Source organism: Polypterus senegalus, chromosome 6 (genome assembly GCF_016835505.1).
Source record: "Polypterus senegalus isolate Bchr_013 chromosome 6, ASM1683550v1, whole genome shotgun sequence".
NCBI lineage: Eukaryota > Metazoa > Chordata > Cladistia > Polypteriformes > Polypteridae > Polypterus > Polypterus senegalus.
The window spans coordinates 177,370,420-177,391,170 of NC_053159.1; the positions used below are offsets into that span (position 1 = coordinate 177,370,420).

A 20,751-nucleotide genomic window follows, 5' to 3' on the forward strand; every position below is an offset into this window, starting at 1 on the left:
AATTTAGAATCACCAATGCACCTAACCTGCATGTCTTTGGACTGTGGGAGGAAACCGGAGTACTAGGAGGAAACCCACACAGACAACATGCAAACTCCACGCAGGGAGGAAGTGAACCCGGGTCTCCTAACTGCGAGGCAGCAGCACTACCCACTGCGCCACCGTGCTGCCCATGTGAAAACTAACAAAATCCTAATACAAGAAATTGTATAAGGTGGAAAAATAAAGATTCCCTTTGGCATAAAAAAGAGCTTTCTGACTTCACTCCTAAATGCACTTTCCCTTAATTTCCACTGATGTTCTTGACTGCGTGATTCATCCTTAAACTGAAAGAATTCTGATGGATCTACTTTATCAATGCCTTTAGGGATTTTGAAGGCATGGATTATGTCCCCATGCAGTCTCCTCTCCTCACAAACAAAACAGTTTAATTCTCTGAGTCTGTCACAATAGGACGTGTCCTTATGTCCCATGATGCACTTGGTTGCTCTCCTTTGCTCAGCTTCAAGTGTTGCTATGTCTCTTTGTGCTGTAGTGACCAGAACTGCACACAACACTCTCAATCTGTCTCACTTGTGAATTATATAGTCCAAGCTTAATGTTCCTCAATATATATTCTATAGATGACAAAACCTTTCATTTTATGTGCGTTTTTAATTGCTTCTGCAGATGGCTGAGACGATAAAGGTGTTGTGTCAACATAAATTCCTAAATCCTTTTAAGAGATTGCTTCCTGTAGCTCAGTGTCTCCCCTCTTGTATTTAAAATGATGTCCCCTTTGCCCACATGTAGGACTTTGCACTTTTTAACACTATAGTTCATTTTCCACATATACACCCAATTCTGAAGTTTGTTGTTGTCCTTATGAATTGGTTGTTATGAACTGCCATTCCTCCAGTTTTGGTATCATGTAAACTTGTGAAATTTGTAAGTTTTTCTGGTTTATGTTAATGACATTTATTCCAGTATAATGAGTAACGGTCCAAGGGCAGACCTCCACTGATGACCTCACTCCACCTGACACATTCTCCTCTTTGCTTTTTTTCTCCTGCTGTTTAACCAGCTTGAGATCCAGCTGATGCCAACAGTTTCAATTTGCAAATTTAATCTGCAGGACTGAGTCAAGGCCTTTTTTGAATGTGTAAGTATATTATGTCATATGATTTGCTTTTGTGGACTATTGCAGTCAACTTTTGATCTGAAGTTGGCACAAAACATGTTGCTTTTCATCAAGAGGGCTCACCAGTGCCTTTACGTAGTTAGGTATCTGAGTAAAATCCGGATGTATCCATCTCTGCTGACCAATTTCTGTAGATGAACAGAGGATTCATAATTCCTGACTGTATTACATCTCTATGGGGCACCTGTTCAGCCAGAGGCTGCTGGTCCCTACAGAGTGTAGTAAAGTCAGCTCATAATGTTATTGGCACAAAGCTCCCTTCAGTTCAGGACATTAGAAACAACTTGACAAAAACAGGCCCTTCAACACAGCAATGTCCACCAATTCTATGAGGCTAATTTTTTGAAAACAACATTAAGTGGAGATTTGAAAGTCCCTAAATTCATACTCTCTACCATACTACTTTATACTTTATATATCTATTCCATGTGAAGAAAACCATTGTAATGTTTCTGTGAAGTCTGCACATAACACATTTCCAGCTGTGCCCCCAAATTCTTGTTGAACTCATTTTAAAGTCCCAGTCTTCATCATTTGGACTAATTCCTTTCATAATTTAAACACTTCATTTGTGTCACCTCTTTATCTCTGTTTGCTTAAAACACATAATAATATTAAAGAACCCAGCCGTCGTGTGCAGTCACTTCTCTTCCTGCATGACTATTAGCACTAACACCACTAGATTCCATTAGATATTTTTTCAGCAGGTTATGAGACCACTCAGTGGCTGCTATTACTGACACCTCCACGATTATAATTCTTATGTACCTTCTGATCTTGAATGGTTGTACTTATTGTCTGTCATTGATATTATACCACTGTCACTAGTCAGGCAGTCACTTCTGCAGGTCACAGGTCATTAGACCACTCAGTAGTCATTTTAAAAGATATCTGTACGAGTATATTTCTTATGTCTCTTCTAATCTTGAATGGTGATGTTCAGACTCGTTGTCTGTCATTGGTATTACACTACTTTTGTACTAGTATTATACCCACTACTGTCAAGAGTTAGGCAGTCACTTCTCTAGGTTGGTCATAAGATTACTCAGCCATCATTTAAACAGATGCCTAAATAGGTATATTACTTATGCACCTTCTAATCTTGAATGTTGTGCTGTACTCGTCTGTTGTTGGTGTTATACTACTGTCACCAGTCAGTCAGTCACTTCTGCAGGTCATAAGACTACTCAGTGGTCGCTCATACTGACATCTGCATGAGTGTAGATTTCTTGTGTATCTTCTGATCTTAAATGGTGTTGTGCTGTACTCGTTGTCTGTCGTTGGTATTATAGTTCTACTGTACTAGTATGATACCCACTACTATCCCTAGTCAGTTAGTCACTTCTGCAGGTTGTTCACAAGACCACTCAGCCATCATTTAAACAGATGTCTGCATAGGTATATTACTTGTGCATCTTCTAATCTTGAATGGTGTGCTGCTCATTGCTGTACTCATTGTCTGTCGTCGGTATTGTAGTACTGTCACTAGTCAGTCAGTCACTTCTGCCGGTCATAAGACCACTTGGTGGTCGCTCATACTGACATATCTTCTGATCTTGCATGGTGTTGTGCTGTACTCGTTGTCTGTCACTGGTATTATAGTACTGTCACTAGTCAGTCGGTCACATCTGCAGGTCACAGGTCATAAGACCACTCAGTGGTCGTTTAAATGGACATCTGCATAGGTACAGTATATTACTTGTGTATCTTCTAATCTTGAATAGTGATGTGCTTAGCTCGTCTGTCGTTGGTATTATAGTACTACTGTACTAGTATTATACCCATTGCTGTAACCAGTCAGTCTGTCACTTCTGCAGGTCATAAGACTACTCAGTGGTCGCTCATACTGACATCTGCATGAGTTTATATTTCTTGTGTATCTTCTGATCTTAAATGGTGTTGTGCTGTACTCGTTGTCTGTCACTGGTATTATAGTACTACTGTACTAGTATGATACCCATTGCTGTAACCAGTCAGTCTGTCACTTCTGCAGGTTGTTCATAAGACCACTCAGCCATCATTTAAACAGATGTCTGCATAGGTATATTACTTGTGCATCTTCTAATCTTGAATGGTGTGCTGCTCATTGCTGTACTCATTGTCTGTCGTCGGTATTGTAGTACTGCCACTAGTCAGTCAGTCACTTCTGCCGGTCATAGGACCACTTGGTGGTCGCTCATACTGACATATCTTCTGATCTTGCATGGTGTTGTACTGTACTCGTTGTCTGTCACTGGTATTATAGTACTGTCACTAGTCAGTCGGTCACATCTGCAGGTCACAGGTCATAAGACCACTCAGTGGTCGTTTAAATGGACATCTGCATAGGTACAGTATATTACTTGTGTATCTTCTAATCTTGAATGGTGTGCTGCTCATTGCTGTACTCGTTGTCTGTCGTCAGTATTATAGTACTGTCACTAGTCAGTCAGTCACTTCTGCCGGTCATAAGACCACTTGGTGGTCGCTCATACTGACATATCTTCTGATCTTGCATGGTGTTGTGTTGTACTTGTTGTCTGTCACTGGTATTATAGTACTGTCACTAGTCAGTCAGTCACATCTGCAGGTCATAAGACTCTTCAGTGGTCTCTCATACTGACATCTGCACAAATATATTTCTTGTGTATCTTCTGATCTTTGTATGGTGTTGTGCTGTTATAAAACTGAGACTAGTTGGCGGGAAACATGCAACTAAGACCCTCATTAATCTGTGTACCTTGGATGTGGGAGTTCATGTAGACTCTACACAGACCGTGGCAGGAAGGAAAGTTCATCTCAGATCCTTGAAGCTGTGTTGCTGCCACCCTAACCAGTATGCCACTGTGCGAACCCATTGTAAGCCGTATCAATTTATACTGTTTTTTTTTTTTCTTTTACCAATGAACTTCATGGATGATTGGAGCATTACTTTTTTTTTTTTTTAACATGATAGCAATTTATGTAAGTGAAACCTTACAATAACTATGTTCACAAGCCCCAGAGGAGAATATAATTATATCTTTACATCGGTGAGCCAGATCCCACACGGTCTTTGTTTACTCTTCTGCACGTTTTAATGATGCTCAGCCTCCCGATGTCAGATAAATGTTGCTCATCTAACTTCTAGGTGTATTTTAATGGTTACCATGGCGACACCTCTGAAACATTCCTGGTTGGCAATGTGGATGAACGTGGTCGGAGATTGGTGGAGGTTGCCAAGCGATGCCGGAATGAAGCAATTGCAGCCTGTAAGCCGGGAGCTCCGCTGTCTGTTATTGGATGTGCAATCAGGTGAGCTGGGGGTTGGGTTGGGGAAGGTGGGGGTTGGTTTGGGGACTGACAAGCTTTGGAAGGATTGGCAAATGGGACAGAAGTTATTTGCGGTTCAGGATAAAGCTGATGACATGTTCTGTGACAGAGAGTCATCATTTTTAACCTGATACGAGTATTTTCGGCGGCTACAGCGTAATATTCCTCTCTGCTCGGGAAAATTTTCCTCAAAGATTGCTGGATTTGGGGGTCAGCAAGCGTACGTGTTTAAACAGTGCAAAGGGGGATGTTGAAATAAACGTGCCTCCCTCACTTAGAGTGTGTGTTCTGTTATTCGCCGAAAGTGGGTTTTTCCGCATGTTTGACAAGAAAAGTTGATTATAGGACATTTTGTATTCATCTTATATATTGGGGAATAGAAAGAGAAAAAAAAAAAAAAAAGAAGATGACTTCCATATTATAAGAGGCACAGCAGTAAGCCAGAATTAAGGAACTATATAATTTTTTTTTTATCCTCCTTGACAGTCTGTTTTCCTCATTGCTGAACTTTAGAGGCACCCCTTATTTCAAAATAATTCCCATTAATTGTACTTTTTCTTTCCTATTTTTAATTTCAAAGAGGAAGCAATTTAGGGATATCAATTAGTAGTTCCGAAATACGGATAACAAACACCGAGAAGTGAAGGTACGTTTTAAGCGCGTTGAAACAGCAAGGTAATAAACCTTTGTGACCATGTGTGAGGTGCAATTATTGAAGCCTATTGGATACCCCCCGTTCCCCACCACCCCCCCGCCATACACGTACACTTTTTTTTCTTCCGAGATTTAAATTATAGGCTAACTGCTCCTGGAGAAAGGGGAATCTTGTCTTTCTATTCTTCGGTAGGAAACGTTGAATCCGACCCCTACTGTGAAACAAAAAAAGTAATGCATATCTCACTGTCTTCACTGTCCGTGAATATAATAGAATTGAAATTCGAAGGCACTTTTAGTTTTGCAAATGGAATGAGTTGATAGACAGAGGCACCTCATATTCCCCCCCACCCCTTGCGAACACCCAGGGTTTAATGCATTTGCTGGTGGTGTTCTTGTATTGCGTCTAACAAAATTTGGTCCCCCACCAAAGAAAGCGAAAGCGCCTAAATTCTTATTCAAGCATTCTATCAAGCTCGGCATTCACGGCTATGTCGAAAGGGCATGTCAGCCTTTTGATTCTCCCTGCGAGGTAATTATCCTTTTCCTGTCATGGAACAACAAATGATAGCTAACTATTGAGGCGCATTTGCAGTTCTTGCATTCATCAATGGGGAAGGGGATTTTTAGGGGTGGGGAGGGTTGGGGGGAGAAAAAAAAATCTGTTTAATTTTGTTACACAGCTGCATATCGGCTTTTATCACGTTTCTGTTGTTCTCTGTGGTTATTCCTCTAGATATTTTTCCCTTTACATTTTTTTTTCCTCCCCGTAAATTCGGCACTCTTTATTGTTGAAGTAATTTTCTTTTCTAGGTCTGTTTTTTTTTTTTTCTTTTAGCAAGGGCCATGAATGGAGAAAATTATCACAATTACTCATATAATTGAGCCTTCTTTGTAGCAAGTGCAACTCAAATAGCCTTCCTCCATCATGAAAATGGTTTCATTATAGGGTTTTTCATATTCCCTGACACTATCCACCATACAGAGGCAAACGCGTGGATGAGATGCAGACGGAGCACAGCGGATCAGTAAGGTCACAGTAGGAATAATTAGCTCTGCGATGGAAAGAGCATCAAGGCCCTTTTTCAGCAGCATAAATGTACTGTCCATGGCTTTTAGCCACAAAGAACTTACTAACAAATGGAGCTTCCGCCTACTACTTTAAAAAAAGATTTGTATCAACATTACAATTTTCCATCATTAAGACTAATAACACAGTGCCCAGTGTGGCTCAAGGAGGAACAAAAAAATAGAGAAAGAGGGGAGGGATAAAAAAAAAAAAAGGGAAAGAAATCGCATTCAGGTGTTGGCTGCGAACTGACCTCCCGTTTTCTTTTGTTTAAGACTTAACTCGGAGCAGAAAGGAAAAGACTATTAAAAAAAAAAAAAAAAGAAGGGAAAACCATCCGGCAACAGCGGCGCTGCAAGGGCCCCATACTAGGGCTAAGCATTTAATTGGCAAATTTGCATGTTTACTGTCAGAGAAAGAATGTGTTTTACTGCTCGTTATTCTTTATTGAGCTTTTTATTTTGTTTGCTTTACTAATAAAAAAAATTGGGAGCTGGAACCACTGAACGCTGCTAAAAAAAAAAATTAAAAATTATAAATAGGGATTTGGTTAACAAATGCCTTACATGCCTGCTGTTAATAAAACCCAGCCTTTCGTATTGTCTCAAGAGTTTCCTGTAACCTCCTGTAATAATCCCGACCCCAAGGGCTACCAGAGCAGGAATGGCCTCAATCTGCAAGTCTCCTCCTCTTTTATGTATACATGTAGGAGCTGATGCATTAACTGCTGGTGATTTATTGAAACTATTTTTTTTTTCTTCCTATATCTAACTTAAAGGTAAATGGTCATTTTAGACCAATTTCAGGCAGGTGTTATGATGTACAGCGTGATCCGACACCTGCTGCTTTTGTAATAGGGAAAATCTATTGGTTTTTACTCGGGCTTTTTCTGTGGACTCCCTTTGAACTGTGATTAACCACAGTGTGATACCTGCCAGGCTGGCGCACTGATCAGTGGGCACCTACCTGTGCTGCTGCGATGACAGTTCAGCCGCTCACAGACTGGCGCTGCCAGCACACAGGAGCCAAACTTCAGCTCAGATGAAGAAAAGGCAATCTGAGAATGGGTGGCAATGGTCACTCAGGGTGAGGCTCGATGAAAGGCACTGAGGGAGCCTGGGTGCAAGAAGGCACCAATAGTGTATATTGATGTTTTCTCAGTCGCCTTCTATCAGACTGACTAAAAGATGAGAGTTCCATTTATAAATGGCAGTCCTAGTAAGGACATCTTTTTCACAGGCTATTGAATGGTGTCGGACATGCTTTCTTTCTTTCTTTCTTTCTTTCTTTCTTTCTTTCTTTCTTTCTTTCTTTCTTTCTCTTTTTTTCTTTCTTTCAGACATGGCCATTAATACAACCATTGGCTATTCATTTAATCTTCCAATGAAAAATATTTCACATTGCTTGATACTTTTAAAACTCATTGAATTTATTAAAGTCTCAGATGTTTGTTTTTGCTAAATATGCTAAGAAATGTAATGAAGTAATTTATACTCTTTTCTGGAAATTAGATACAAATTTCATAGATAGATAGATAGATAGATGCATATCATTTATTTTATTTCTATTTTTTATTCATGTTAATTGTATGTTTTTCTTTTATTCTATTATTGTAAAGCACTTAGATAGCATATAGATAGATAGATAGATACATTACATAATAGATAGATAGATGCATTATATAATAGATAGATATGAAAGGCACTATATGATAGATAGATAGATAGATAGATAGATAGATAGATAGATAGATAGATAGATAGATAGATGGATAGATACATTACATAATAGATAGATAGATGCATTATATAATAGATAGATATGAAAGGCACTATATGATAGATAGATAGATAGATATGAAAGGCACTATATGATAGATAGACAGAAAGACAGACAGACTGACTACTGGCTTCCCCTACTTTTCCATTCTGGTCTGATCCAGTTCACATTTTTTTCTTGAATGGTGTACCAGTACTGAAAAAGTATAAAAAAAAACAAACATTTTTTTAAAGTGGTGTGGTAGCAGCATTTCATTAATTTAAGTACCAGAAGTAAATGATACTTTCAAGCATTTATTAGCATAATCGCAACTATAATCCCCCCCCGCTCTTTGGTGTAATGCATGTGATACCTCTAGCTTGACCCCCAGCCAGCTCTTTGAATGTATATATCAATATAAACACACTGGAGACTCCAAGGGGGAATCTGACTCCAGTGTAGCAGAGCAGCTAGGCATGCTTATGTACATGTTGGGGGAATGATCGAGGTGTGAGACGAGACTGGGTTATCTGTAATTTGCTTTGGTATTGTTTTGGTACCAGTACTGAAGTCAGAAGGCTGGTATCAATACTGAAATAAAAATATTGGCACCTATGCAATACTAATATATGCTGTATATTTTATATATATATATATGTATATATATAATTTATATAATATACACAAATCAGCCACAACATTTAAACCACTGACAGATGAAGTGAATAACATGGATTATCTTGTTACAGTGGCACCTGTCAAAGGGTGGGTAACATTAGGCAGCACGTGAACAGTCAGGTCTTGAAAGCAATGAAAATGGGCAAGCGTAAGGACCTGATCGACTTTGACAAGGCCAAATTGTGATGGCTGGACAACTGAGTCAGAGCATCTCCAAATTAATAAGTCTTCTGAAGTGTTTATGGTATGCATTGCTTAGTGCCTACCAAAAGTGGTCCAAGGAAGAACAACCAGTGAGCCAACGGCATGTGGGGAGTGAAGGCCAGCCTGTCTGATCTAATGCGCAGAAAGGCTACAGCAGCACAGATTGATGATACGATAATGCTGACCATAAATGAAAGGTGTCAGGACACACAGAGTATCACAGCATATGGAGCTACACAGCCACAGAGCAGTCAGAGTGCTCATGTTGACCCCTGTCCACTGCCGAAAGCGCCTGCTAAGGGCAAGTGATTATCAGAACTGGACCACAGAGCCATGGAAGGAGGTGGCCTGAAACACATTATTTTTTTTTTTTAATCATGTGGACAGCTGGGTGAGTGTGCCTCGTTTACCTAGGGAGGAGATGGCATCAGGATGCATTATGGGAAGAAGGCAGTGTGGTGCTCTGGGTAACATTCCTCTGGTAACTTGGCTCCTGGCATTCATCTGGATGTTACTTTGACACATACCACCTGCTTAAAGATTGTTGCAGGCCCCATACTGTACACCCCTCCAATGTTCTCTTTCAGCAGAATAATTTGTCCTGCCACACTGCAAAACATGTTCAGGAATGTTTTGAGGAACATGACAAAGAGTTCAGGGTGTTGACCTGGCCTCCAAATACCACAAATCTCAACGCAGACGAGCGTTTGTGGGATGTGCTGTGAAAAACAAGTCAGGCCCATGGAGGCCCCACCTCACAACCTGCAGGACGTAAAGGAACTGCTGCTAACGTCTTGGTGCAGATACCACAGGACACCTTCAGAGGTCTTATGGAGTCCATGGCTCAACGGGTCAGAGCAAGGGACCTGCATAATATTAGGCGGGTGGTTTTAATGTTGTGGCTGATCATTCTATATATACGTAAATAAAATATAACACAGTCTAATTATCCTGTGTCTGTACGTCGATTCTAAGAGTTAATGTCTGCCCATTGCCACTCAAGCAGAGACTGCAGATCAAGTCATTATTAGTTAACATTAAACTCTCAGCTACCTTTGGCTCCAAGTAAACTGTTTAGAGGCCATTAGCATCCTACATTTGGATCAAATGCCTGGCCCGGAGATTCTGCAGGGTGCTTTGTTTTTTCATTACTTTCATATAATTGTAGGATTTAAAAAGACGGCCCAAAATTACTTTCACTTGAATTGGACATTGGCCGTATTTAGTTAAGGCCAAGAAATCTTGTTTATTTTGTTTTGTGCCTAACTAACACAAGTCAGCATCCTCAGCTCCTCAACTCTCTCTCGCACACCACAGGCCTTCCTTACTCCTACCAGATGAGCTTTTGCCTTCCACTCCTCTTCTGACTCACATCTCACAGATGACTCACAGATGACATCTGTGCCAATGACATCCAGCTGTATTGTTGCTCATTCTAAACCTCCTCCCAGGAGTACGTCTGGTGCCACTTCTGTTCCCAACCAACATACTTCTGGGTCAGACCAAGCCCTTTTACAATCCTGGGATTGTCTTCCCAGAGCGGCATCATGACCAGATAGACAATACTCCTTGGGCCTTAACACAGGCAGCCATCCCCTGCTGTTCGCACTTATGCAGGTGTGGGTTGTGTGATCTCTTGTCCTGCTCCTCTGACTGCCTTTCTATTATTCTTCTGGCCTCTAAATTAGTTTGTTATTTCGGGGAATTTATTAACTCTGTCCTCTTTTGACATCCCTGCCATGAGAGGTTAATGAAAATATTACAACAGTTAAGAGGAGAATAAGCCATTCAGCTCATCATGCTCATCCATCTTATACACAGAGATTGTCCAAAATAACATCAAGTCAAGATCTGAAGGCCCCTAAAGTCCTGCTCTCCACCACACTTCTTGGTCTCTTATTCCATGTGTCTATGGTTCTTTGCGTGAAGAACAAGTTTCAAGCATTTGTGCAAAATCTTCTCTTAACAAGTTTCCAACCTTTTCCCCATGTTCTTGTCATTAAAGTACAGCGGAACCTCGGTTCACGACCGTAATTCGTTCCAAAACTCTGGTCACAACCCGATTTGATCGTGACCTGATGTAATTTCCCTCATAGGATTGGATGTAAATACAATTAATCCATTCCAAACCATAAGAACTGTATGTAAATATATTTTTTAAAGATTTTTAAGCACAAAAATAGTTAATTATACCATAAAATGCACAGTGTAATAGTAAACTAAATGTAAAAACATTGAATAACACTGAGAAAACCTTGAACAGAGAAAACTAACACTGCAGGAGTTGGGTTCTGGCATGAAGGAAGTGAGCAGGAAGCTGAGTGGAGAGGAGATTACAGTTTTGAGGTAAAATCCCTCTGCGGGATGCACGTCTGACCGAGAACAATGTACTCTACAGGAAGACACTGAACACGTGTGGAAATCACCAGCACGTGCGAACCGGAAGGGAAATGAAATAGAGCACAAAGAGTTCTCAGCGAATGCACAGGTGAGACTGAACACGTGCGGAAATCATCGGCGCGTACGAACCGGAAGTGAAAACTGGCTTGTTTGTCACCCGAGTGTGTGGTCATGAACAGATGGAGAACTTTGGTGAACTTTTTGGTCATAACCCGATTTGTACGTGTTCAAAGGTGACACGAGGTTCCACTGTAACTGCCTTGATCCCCTGTACTAATTCCTTTCATAATTTTATAGTGTACAGTCATGCCCCCTCTGAGTCTCTGTTTGTATAAACTGAAAACTCTTTCAATACCCCTTTTAGTTTGTATCTCTCAGCGGTGGAATCAGTCTTGTCACTCTTCTATGGACTTTCTCTAGCACTGCTATGTCTTTTTTGGTAATATGGAGACCAGAACTGCACACAATACACAAGGTGAGGCCTCACCAATGTGCTATAGAAGTAAATCATTATCTCCCTCGAGTTGTACTCCACACATCAGGGCGCTGTATGACCTCATATCCTATTAGCTGTCTTGATCGCTTCTGTCCACTGTCTAGATGTAGATAGCGATGAGTCCTAGATTCTTCTTACGAGGCGTACTTTCAAGTTTCAGACCTTATGTTGTGTATTCAAATTTAACATTGTTACTTTACCTATACACTTACTTACATTAAATTTCATCGGCCACAAATCTATCCAAGTCTCTCTGTAACAATTGTGCTGATTCTCCATTATCTGCCCTTCCACTTAAAATGGTGTCATCTACAGATTTAACCAGCTTATCGATTATATTCCTATCCAGATCATTTATGTATAATAAAAAGAGCAGCGGCCCCAGCACTGACCCCTGAGGGACACCAATTTCAACATCACCTCATTCAAAAAAAAGTTCCCATTCCCATAACCCTTTGCTTCCTTTACTTGAGCTAATTTTATACCCACCTTGAACTCCCACTTCTGTTTGTTTGATCGCTAGCCTCTCGTGTGTTACCTTATCAAAAGCCTTCTGAAAATCAAGATAAATAATAATAATAATTCATTACATTTATATAGCGCTTTTCTCAGTGCTCAAAGCGCTATCCACACAGGGAGGAACCGGGAAGCAAACCCACAATCTTCCACAGTCTCCTTACTGCAAAGCAGCAGCACTTCCACTGCACCACCTGTGATCTCTCATGATGCCCTTTTATTATACACTTTTGTTGCTTCCTTATATAATTCCAGCATATTAGAGAAACACAATTCCTTCCCAATCTGAACCCATGTTATCTACTGCTCCTATTCTAGACATTTGCTGCCCGTCCTTTTTCTTGATAATTGCTTTTGTCAATTTACTTGTTTTGCAAGTGAAAATGTTAAACTTATAAGTGTAGAATTATTTGTATTATTCTGGTCCCCCGTTTTATACCATGGGTTATGTTAGCCTACAATCTTTAGGTGTTTCCCTAGTGGGTAGAAATTATTGAAAAATATATGCCAAGAGTTTCTATATGCACTTGAGGCATTTCAGGATAAATGTCATCTGCTTCTGGTTATTTGTTAGATTTTAGCCTGTTTAATCTAAGCAGCGCTTCTCTCTCTACAATATCCAAGTCACCCAGTAACCCCTTAGTAGTCCCTGTTACTTTTGAAAGGTTATCGACATATACACTCACCAGCCATTTTATTAGGTATGCCTGTTCATCTGCTTGTTTATTCAAATATCTAGTCGGCCAATCACACGGCAACAACTCAATGCATTTCGGCAGGTAGACATTTTTCAAGACAACCTGCTGATGTTCAAACCGACTTTGAACGTGGCATGGTGGTTGGTGCCAGACAGGGTGGTCTGAGTATTTCAAAAGCTGCTGATCTGCTGAGATTGTCACACACAACCATCTGTAGGGTTCACAGAGAATGGTCTGAAAAAGGGAAAGTTTCCGGTGAACGGCATTTGTCTGAGTGAAAATGCCTTGTTGATGTCAGAGGTAAATGGCCAAAATGGTTTGAGCTGACAGAAAGGCAACAGTAACTTTAATGACTACTTGTCACAACTGAGGTATGCAGAAGAGCAGCTCTGAATGCACAACACATCAACCCATGAAGCAGGTGGGCTACAGCAGCAGGAGACCACGCCGGGTGCCACTCCTGTCAGCTGAGAACAGGCAACTGAGGTTACAATTCACACGGGCTCACCAAAATTGGACAATAGAAGATTGGAAAAACGTTGCCTGGTCTGATGAGTCTCGATTTCTGCTGTGACATTCAAAAGGCAGGATCAGAATTTGGCATCAGTAACATGAAAGCTTGGACCCATCCTGCCTTGTATCAATAGTTCAGGCTGCCGGTGGTGGTGTAATGATGTGGGGGATATTTTCTTGGCACACTTTGGGCCCCTTAGTACCTATTGAGCATTGTTTAAATGCCACAGCCTACCTGAGTACTGCTACTGTCCATGTTCATCCCTTTATGACCGCAGTGTGCCCATCTTCTGATGGCTCCTTCCTGCAGGATAAAACGCCATGTCACAAGGCTCAGATCATCTCAGAATGGTTTCTTGGACATGACGAGGAGTTCACTGACCTCAAATGGCCTCCACAGTCACCAGATCTCCATCCAACAGAGCACCTTTGGGATGTGGTGGAATGGGAGATTTGCATCATGGATGTGCAGCTGACAAATCTGCAGCAACTGTGTGATGGTATCAGGTCAATATGGACAAAAATCACTGAGGAATGTTGCCAGCACCTTGTTGTGTCTATGCCACAAAAATTACGTCAGTTCTGAAGGGAAAAGGGGGTCCATCCCGATACTAGTAAGGTTTACCTAATAAACTGGCCAATGAGTGTATAACCATCAAAAAAAAATGCAAGTTCAAGGGATTTTCTGTTTTACTATTGTGGCAGACGGTCGGGGACTCTACCCAGCCGGGATGCCTGGACGGTCCACAAGAGGGACAATACCTCCCCTGGGCCACAAGAGGGCAGCTGCCCTGGTCTGCTTGGGGGCCATCGGCTCATCCCTGTTGGAGGACGTGGCCACTGCCAGGGGGCGCCCGGACGATCATGGAACCCTAGATGGCAGCACTTCCACCACACCATGAAGTGCTGCCGGAAGAAATCCCTGGGGCACCCGGAGTGCTTCCTAGTGCACATCTGACACTTCCGTCACACCAGGAAGTGACGTTGGACAGAGCGCTTGGAGCCTATCCAGGTTATTATAAAAGGGGCCGCCTCCCTCCAGAAGACGAGCCGGAGTTGGGAGGAAGGAGACGGAGCTTGTGAGGAGGGGAGTGGAGGTCAGAGAGAGGGGAAAGCGAAAGAGATAGTTGTTGGGAGAATAAGGCATTGTGGTGCTGTTGGTAAATACAGGAGTGTGTTTTGGACATTCTGGTGTCTGTCTGGCTGTGTTCGGGGGCTGGCTGTCCACTTTTGTAGCTTTGCTTTTGCAATAAATCATCAAGTTGATCTTTGAAAACTCACCAAAATCTGCCACACTGCTTGGTCGCTTGTGCTATATTTCTATGATTCTCTGTATGATGTAAAACTTTTGTTCCAAAATTATCCTTAGCCTTTTCCCAGCTCTGTCTCTGTGTTTTTGTTGGAGGACTCATTTTAAAGTAACAGTTAGCATCTAATATGCAGAATCCCTTCCTAATTTTGAAATGTTGACTCCCCTTCCAGGAGCACTCTATCTATTTTATTCCAGTTCAGTCTCTGACCTCCGCATCCCTCCCCAGTATCTTGACTGCATGGGGGTTTTTCACATCATAGCCATCACAGTCACGGCTGTCTGTCAATCTAAATATGATGCTGTCCATATCTGACACACAAGAGCCTGCATAAAGGATTTGTTGGTATTGATGGTAGTGAGAGTGTGCCGTCCTCAATCACACCGCTTCACTTCCTGTTGGGAATCCACGTGGGAAGCCGTGTGTAGGATGACGAGACGCGGCAGGAAGTTACACCACTTTGGATGGACCAAACAGAGGAAGTGGTCAAGTCAGTCGCGCCTTGGGTGGCCCTACCAGAAGTACATGAATCCCAACGGTATCACTTGATCAATGATATCAAAATCCTAAGGTGCGTGGACGTGAACAGCAAAGTTGGCGACGATCATGCGAAAGCCGTCAAGTGAGCCAAGCACTGGGGTGGTGCCCCCGCAGAGTGCTCAGGCTTGACAATTTAACGACTATGTTTTTGAAGCAATGCCGGCACAGAGCCTTTTTAAGATTTGTGGGGCTCTTTTATCATTTGGTTTGAAAACAAAGTACAGATTTTATGTTTGGCTTAAAAAAAATAATAATAATAACAGATAGATAAAAAGAACATCCATCTTCAGTGTCACACCTTTTTTTATGGTGCTTACCTAAGCTCATACATGGAGCCACGATGATGGACCAGTGCTCATGTTTATCAGTGGTCTCAGTACGGGAAGACCACCCTAACTGGTGCCAAAATCTTAGAGTGATGCAAATGTGGTCCTAGTCCTAGGAGGAGGAGTATGGTCCTAATTTAGGGAACCACTCTTAACTTCACCAGGATTTAGGAGAACTTGTGAGCTGTCCTTGCTCTCTAGGAGCTGCCAGACACTCTTAAAAATCCATTCATCCATCCATTATCCAACCCGCTATATATCCTACCTACAGGGTCACGGGGGTCTGCTGGAGCCAATCCCAGCTAACACAGGGCGCAAGACAGGAAACACACCCACACACACCAAGCACAATTTAGAATCACCACTGCACCTAACCTGCATGTCTTTGGACTGTGGGAGGAAACCAGAGTACCCGGAGGAAAACCACGCAGACACGGGGAGAACCCGGGATGTGAACCCGGGTCTCCTAACTGCGAGGCAGATGCACTACCCACTGTGCCAAAAGAAGCAACACGGACTGTAAATCAAATACTGTAGGTATCCTAAATCTGCATACCTACAGATTTTTAAATTAATCTTTTTTATGTTTTCAGGGGTATGTTTTAAAGAAGACCAGTGGTGTGTCGAGATAGACAGCTCAGGACACCTGAAGGTGTAAATGATTAACAATTCTCGTTTAAGAGTGATAGAGATGGTGACTGTGTCTTACAGCTTCAGAGTCTTGTGCTTGATACCCTGGATATTTTCCGACAGAACATTTACACAAAACATTAGTATCAATAGCTGCTTGTTGTTGTGGCTTGTAAATTCAGATAATTTGTGAAAAACATAGAAAAGTGTAGCATACCTCCTAAGTTAAGTTACAAAATGACAGCATAAAATGGCAGAAGACCAGGCCCCTAATCTACTTCAAAGCTGAGAAGAGATGATAAAAGGATAATGGAACACGAGATGAATTGTAGTTTGAGGCTCTCCCACATTACTGTCTTTTTATTAAAAATAAACACATTTTTAAACAAAAACGTTCTCTGTCCACACTAGCATTTTCACAGTGTTTACGAAAGTATCTCCACCCACACTAAAACGAAGGAAAACGCATGTGATGTCACCATTCACCTACCATGCACTGGGAATACAAGCATCGGCAGAAACGAGAAGAGGACGTGTCCTCCGTACCACACGTTTATTTGCAGCAACTTTTTACGCACAGTAATGGTGAATAAGAAAAACAAAAAAAGATGGCTGACTTGACATTTTCAGAAGTATATTTTTATGGAGAGCCTTTTCAAAAGTCTCCATTTTCTGGGATTAAAAAACGTTAAAGTAGTGTGGATAAAAGGCAAAAATGAAAACTAATGTCAGCATTTTTAAACAGAGGTGTTATAGTGTGGACGTAGCCTGAGTTCCATAAACTTAAAGAAAAATGTAATCTCAAATACCAAAGTTGAAAACAAAGCCATAGGTCGTCGTCAAAGGGGAAAGGGTATAGAATTCAGAATGCAAAATTCAAAAAGAAATCTGCAAAAAGCTGTTTGTTTTAATCGTTAATCACGGATACTACATGACCCGTGGCACTGGTATTTAAGGTGTCATGTCAATGATGTCAGATGCTGCAGCGTTATAAACCACGCCCCCTGGCAACCGGCTGTAGCATCCTGAAAACAGGACTCGTAGCATGCCGGCGCCCATTAGCAAAGCAAACTGGCTTTGCAGTAACGTGAAAATAATAACCAAATAATTACAATGAATTCCCAGAAGCAATAAATACTAAAAATGAGTAACCAGAAATGTTTCTTGGTTTAAAAAAAATCCCTTAACCCACGTTATAATACTCATGATAAATTTTTGAAGCGTAATGCATTAACAATCTTTATTATTTTATTTTTGGGATTTTTTCCTTGGCTTCGTAGAGAGTCAAGGCTGGGGGGGGCTGTCAAAAGGCAGGGCCTGTTAAAGCCCATTGCAGCACTTCTTGTGTGATTTTGGGCTATACAAAAATAAATTGTATTGTATTGTATTAATCTTTTGTTGCTTTTCCTACACAGATTTTCAATATGAACACATCCAATTACGAGTTTTGAAGTTCAAGGAATCTAAAAATAACAGTTTCTTCATTTTACAATGCAATTAAAACGTGGAAAAATCTACCATCTTGCTGTGACACCAGATTTATTTTATCATGAGCTACACCAGTTTTGATCCCAAAACATCCAGGAACGCACAATGCATGTCATCAAAGGAAAGGCTGTATAAAAAGTGATGTATTCGTCCCGTTCGTGTTTGTGTTTTCGATAAAAACAGTATTAATATGCAAACCTCATTTTTTGTTAACAGACTTCCCAGAAGACAAATTGATTTGTTTCTTTAGACGTTTGATTGTGTGTTTTGAACTTGACAGTCGATCAAATTGTATTCTTCGGTAACAACCCAAGCACAAATACCCAATTATGTTCTGATTGCCTGATTCCTTTTTAAAAAAGAAAAAGTCAGTAAAACGACAGTCTCTGTGTGTACAAAAAACTGAACAGGACTTCACTCAGGATTTAGAAACAGGCCTCCCCACAGGCAGCCTGTCCCCAAACTCCAAAGGCAGGTTTCAAGGCCTGTATGGGCCCAAGATGGGGCTCAGGTTTTATCAGTTCATTGTACTTCAAATGCACAAAAATACACAAAAATTTAGATAACCAGAACTGTATAGATCAATAATATATAAAACAAAATAATGTTTTGAAAATTCAAAGAAGTTATTATATAAACAAAAGAAGAACAGAAAAATTGCAAAAAGGGGACAACCCAAAATTTAACAAGTCTAAATCCGAAATTAAGTAATCAGTAACTAGTGACAGAGCAAAAGTGCACAATAAACCAGAAGACATTCAATCCAATGCTTTCAGTGGAAACACACTCCAAAATGATCGATGAACCTCTGAGGAACTCATATAAAGATTGAGGGTGGTCCCTCAGAAGTGACGTCATGGCATCCTTGCCTTGTGGGGTTCCACCCAAAGAATACAAGGAATGTAACATCAAAGCATATATATGTACAGTACAATACATAACAATTAAACGATATTAACAAAAATGATATGAATATCAAAAACAATTGTAAAATAATAATTTAACAATGACAATAAAAAGGAAATTCAACATAAGCCAAGGACAGCCCATGGCTGTAACTTAACACTGAGATGTGCTGGCATGCAGTTCCTCCTTGGCGGTTCACACTGTGCGAATGGGGTTGATAAGCACCAGATCCTGATTTGTAAATGTTAACTGTGGTTTATACGTAAGTTTGAAATTAGGTAAAAACAGGGAAAATGCATATTTTGACAATACTACTGTTGTCTACTGAATCTTACAAAAAAAAATCCAAGAGGTCTGTCGCACAGCAATGACACGTGAGATTGAGCAATACCAGGTCTGTGATGCCCTTAGAATTCTGGGGCTGCATGCGCGCTGCACTAAATGGATCAATGTGTGTCTACCCAGCGCCGAGAGTTGTGGGTAAGCCGATGAACCCCATTGTGAAGACGACCAGAGTTTGCAGTTTTTCCCTGTGAACAAGGAACTCCGAGTGTGTGAGACTTAAAGTCACACCGATTAAGACCCTGCTCTTTGCTCACACGGCCCATTGCCACTACTTATTGGATAGTTTGATGAGGTCCTCAGATCGGCCCCACTATGGTTGCTCGTGTTCCCTGCCAAAGCACCTAGAAGATGATCTGACTTAACTATAGAGGAAGTAAAAGTCGTAGCAAGGTTTTCACAGGTGAATTTGTGAAAGGGTCATTACTACACTTTGAGGGGCAAGATCTGATGGCTGATACATCCACCAAACCCCAGCTCACCCCACTGGTTCTCCACATGAGCCAGCATCCAGCTGGAACCTAACCCCATTTTTCCCATAGGTCAATGCTTCAGTATTGACAATTTTCATTTCCACTGGCTTTTTTAGGATTGTAACTCCTGTGGATGACGAGAATTGACTGCATATAAGGCTCACAACACAAAATGTGAGGTCTTCCATTATGTACTAGGATTAATAAGCATGGCCTGCTAATACAAAGCATAGTATCGCAAGCTGACCCGTTATTCTGACATCTAATAATGTGCTGCCTCACACTATCAGTCCTCATGTAAATGGTTTGCAGGTATGGAGAGTTCAGACACAAACTTTGACCCTTTGTTTGCTTTTTTCCATTCTATGGTGGTACATAAAACACACCACATCAGTTTAGCAGATTCAACACCCACAAAATACAAAATTCAGAGGCTGCCTATGAATCATTAATTTTAAACTAACAGGATAAGCAGGGGAACAAGAAAAGATAAATGCCATAAATATCATACATTGACAAAATAGAAAAATGAAACCAAATTAAAATGATGAAACACCTAACAAAATATATACAGTATACCATAAAATATCTAGGAATTTGGCAATAGAGAAAGATCTATTGTAACTAAGTTGATTTACATACTCGCAAGAAAATTTAGCATCGGTGTTATTAATAAACTATATTATAAGGACAAATATCTAACACAAAGAAATGTACAACAGCAGAATTATGGAAAAATCCATGGGTACTTTGAAAAATACATGAGTGTTTAAACTCGAGAGGGTATGCACAATGAGTTAGGAAGTCATGCTTATCCTTTTAGTTTATAATTTGTTTTAGATTAGCTTCTGATTAATAAGCGCACACAGATCACTGGCCTTTCTTTTTTATGAACTTTTTTATCAATCTATTCTGCGATGGAGTCTCAATCATGGCAAAATTGGCATGAGGACCCAGTACCTTACCAGCCTGCCCGAGGAGACTCGCCCCAAATCCAGCTACACCTCACTGCTGAATGTTGGCTTCTGACCCAGCAGGACCCAAACAAGGAGAGCTGGCAAAATACCGGAATTCAATATTCTGTGACCATGTAATGACATCTGTGTAATATCACAAGCTGACCCCTTTTCGTGACATCCAATAATGTACTGCCTGACACTACAAGTTCTCATGTAAAGGGTTTGCAGGTATGCGTAGATGAGACGCAAACTGTGCCCCTTTGTTTGCTTTTTTCCATTCTATGGTGGTACATAAAACACACCACATCCGAGAGAGACGA

The 20,751-nt window shown here is 40.9% G+C and overlaps 1 protein-coding gene and 1 long non-coding RNA gene across 4 annotated transcripts in view; one reads left to right on the forward strand and one right to left on the reverse strand.

The window, feature by feature from the left end:
* metap1d (methionyl aminopeptidase type 1D (mitochondrial)) overlaps window positions 1-20,751 on the forward strand; it is a 212,462-nt gene that overhangs the window by 168,996 nt on the left and 22,715 nt on the right. For all 3 annotated transcript variants that reach the window (XM_039757626.1, XM_039757625.1, XM_039757627.1), the window contains exon 6: window positions 4,290-4,453. In XM_039757626.1, coding sequence (XP_039613560.1) covers window positions 4,290-4,453 — 164 coding nt within the window. The remainder of the gene's footprint in view (window positions 1-4,289; window positions 4,454-20,751) is intronic.
* Window positions 1-20,751, reverse strand: part of LOC120531845 — a 152,974-nt gene that overhangs the window by 94,027 nt on the left and 38,196 nt on the right. The gene's annotated exons all lie outside the window — the stretch shown is intronic.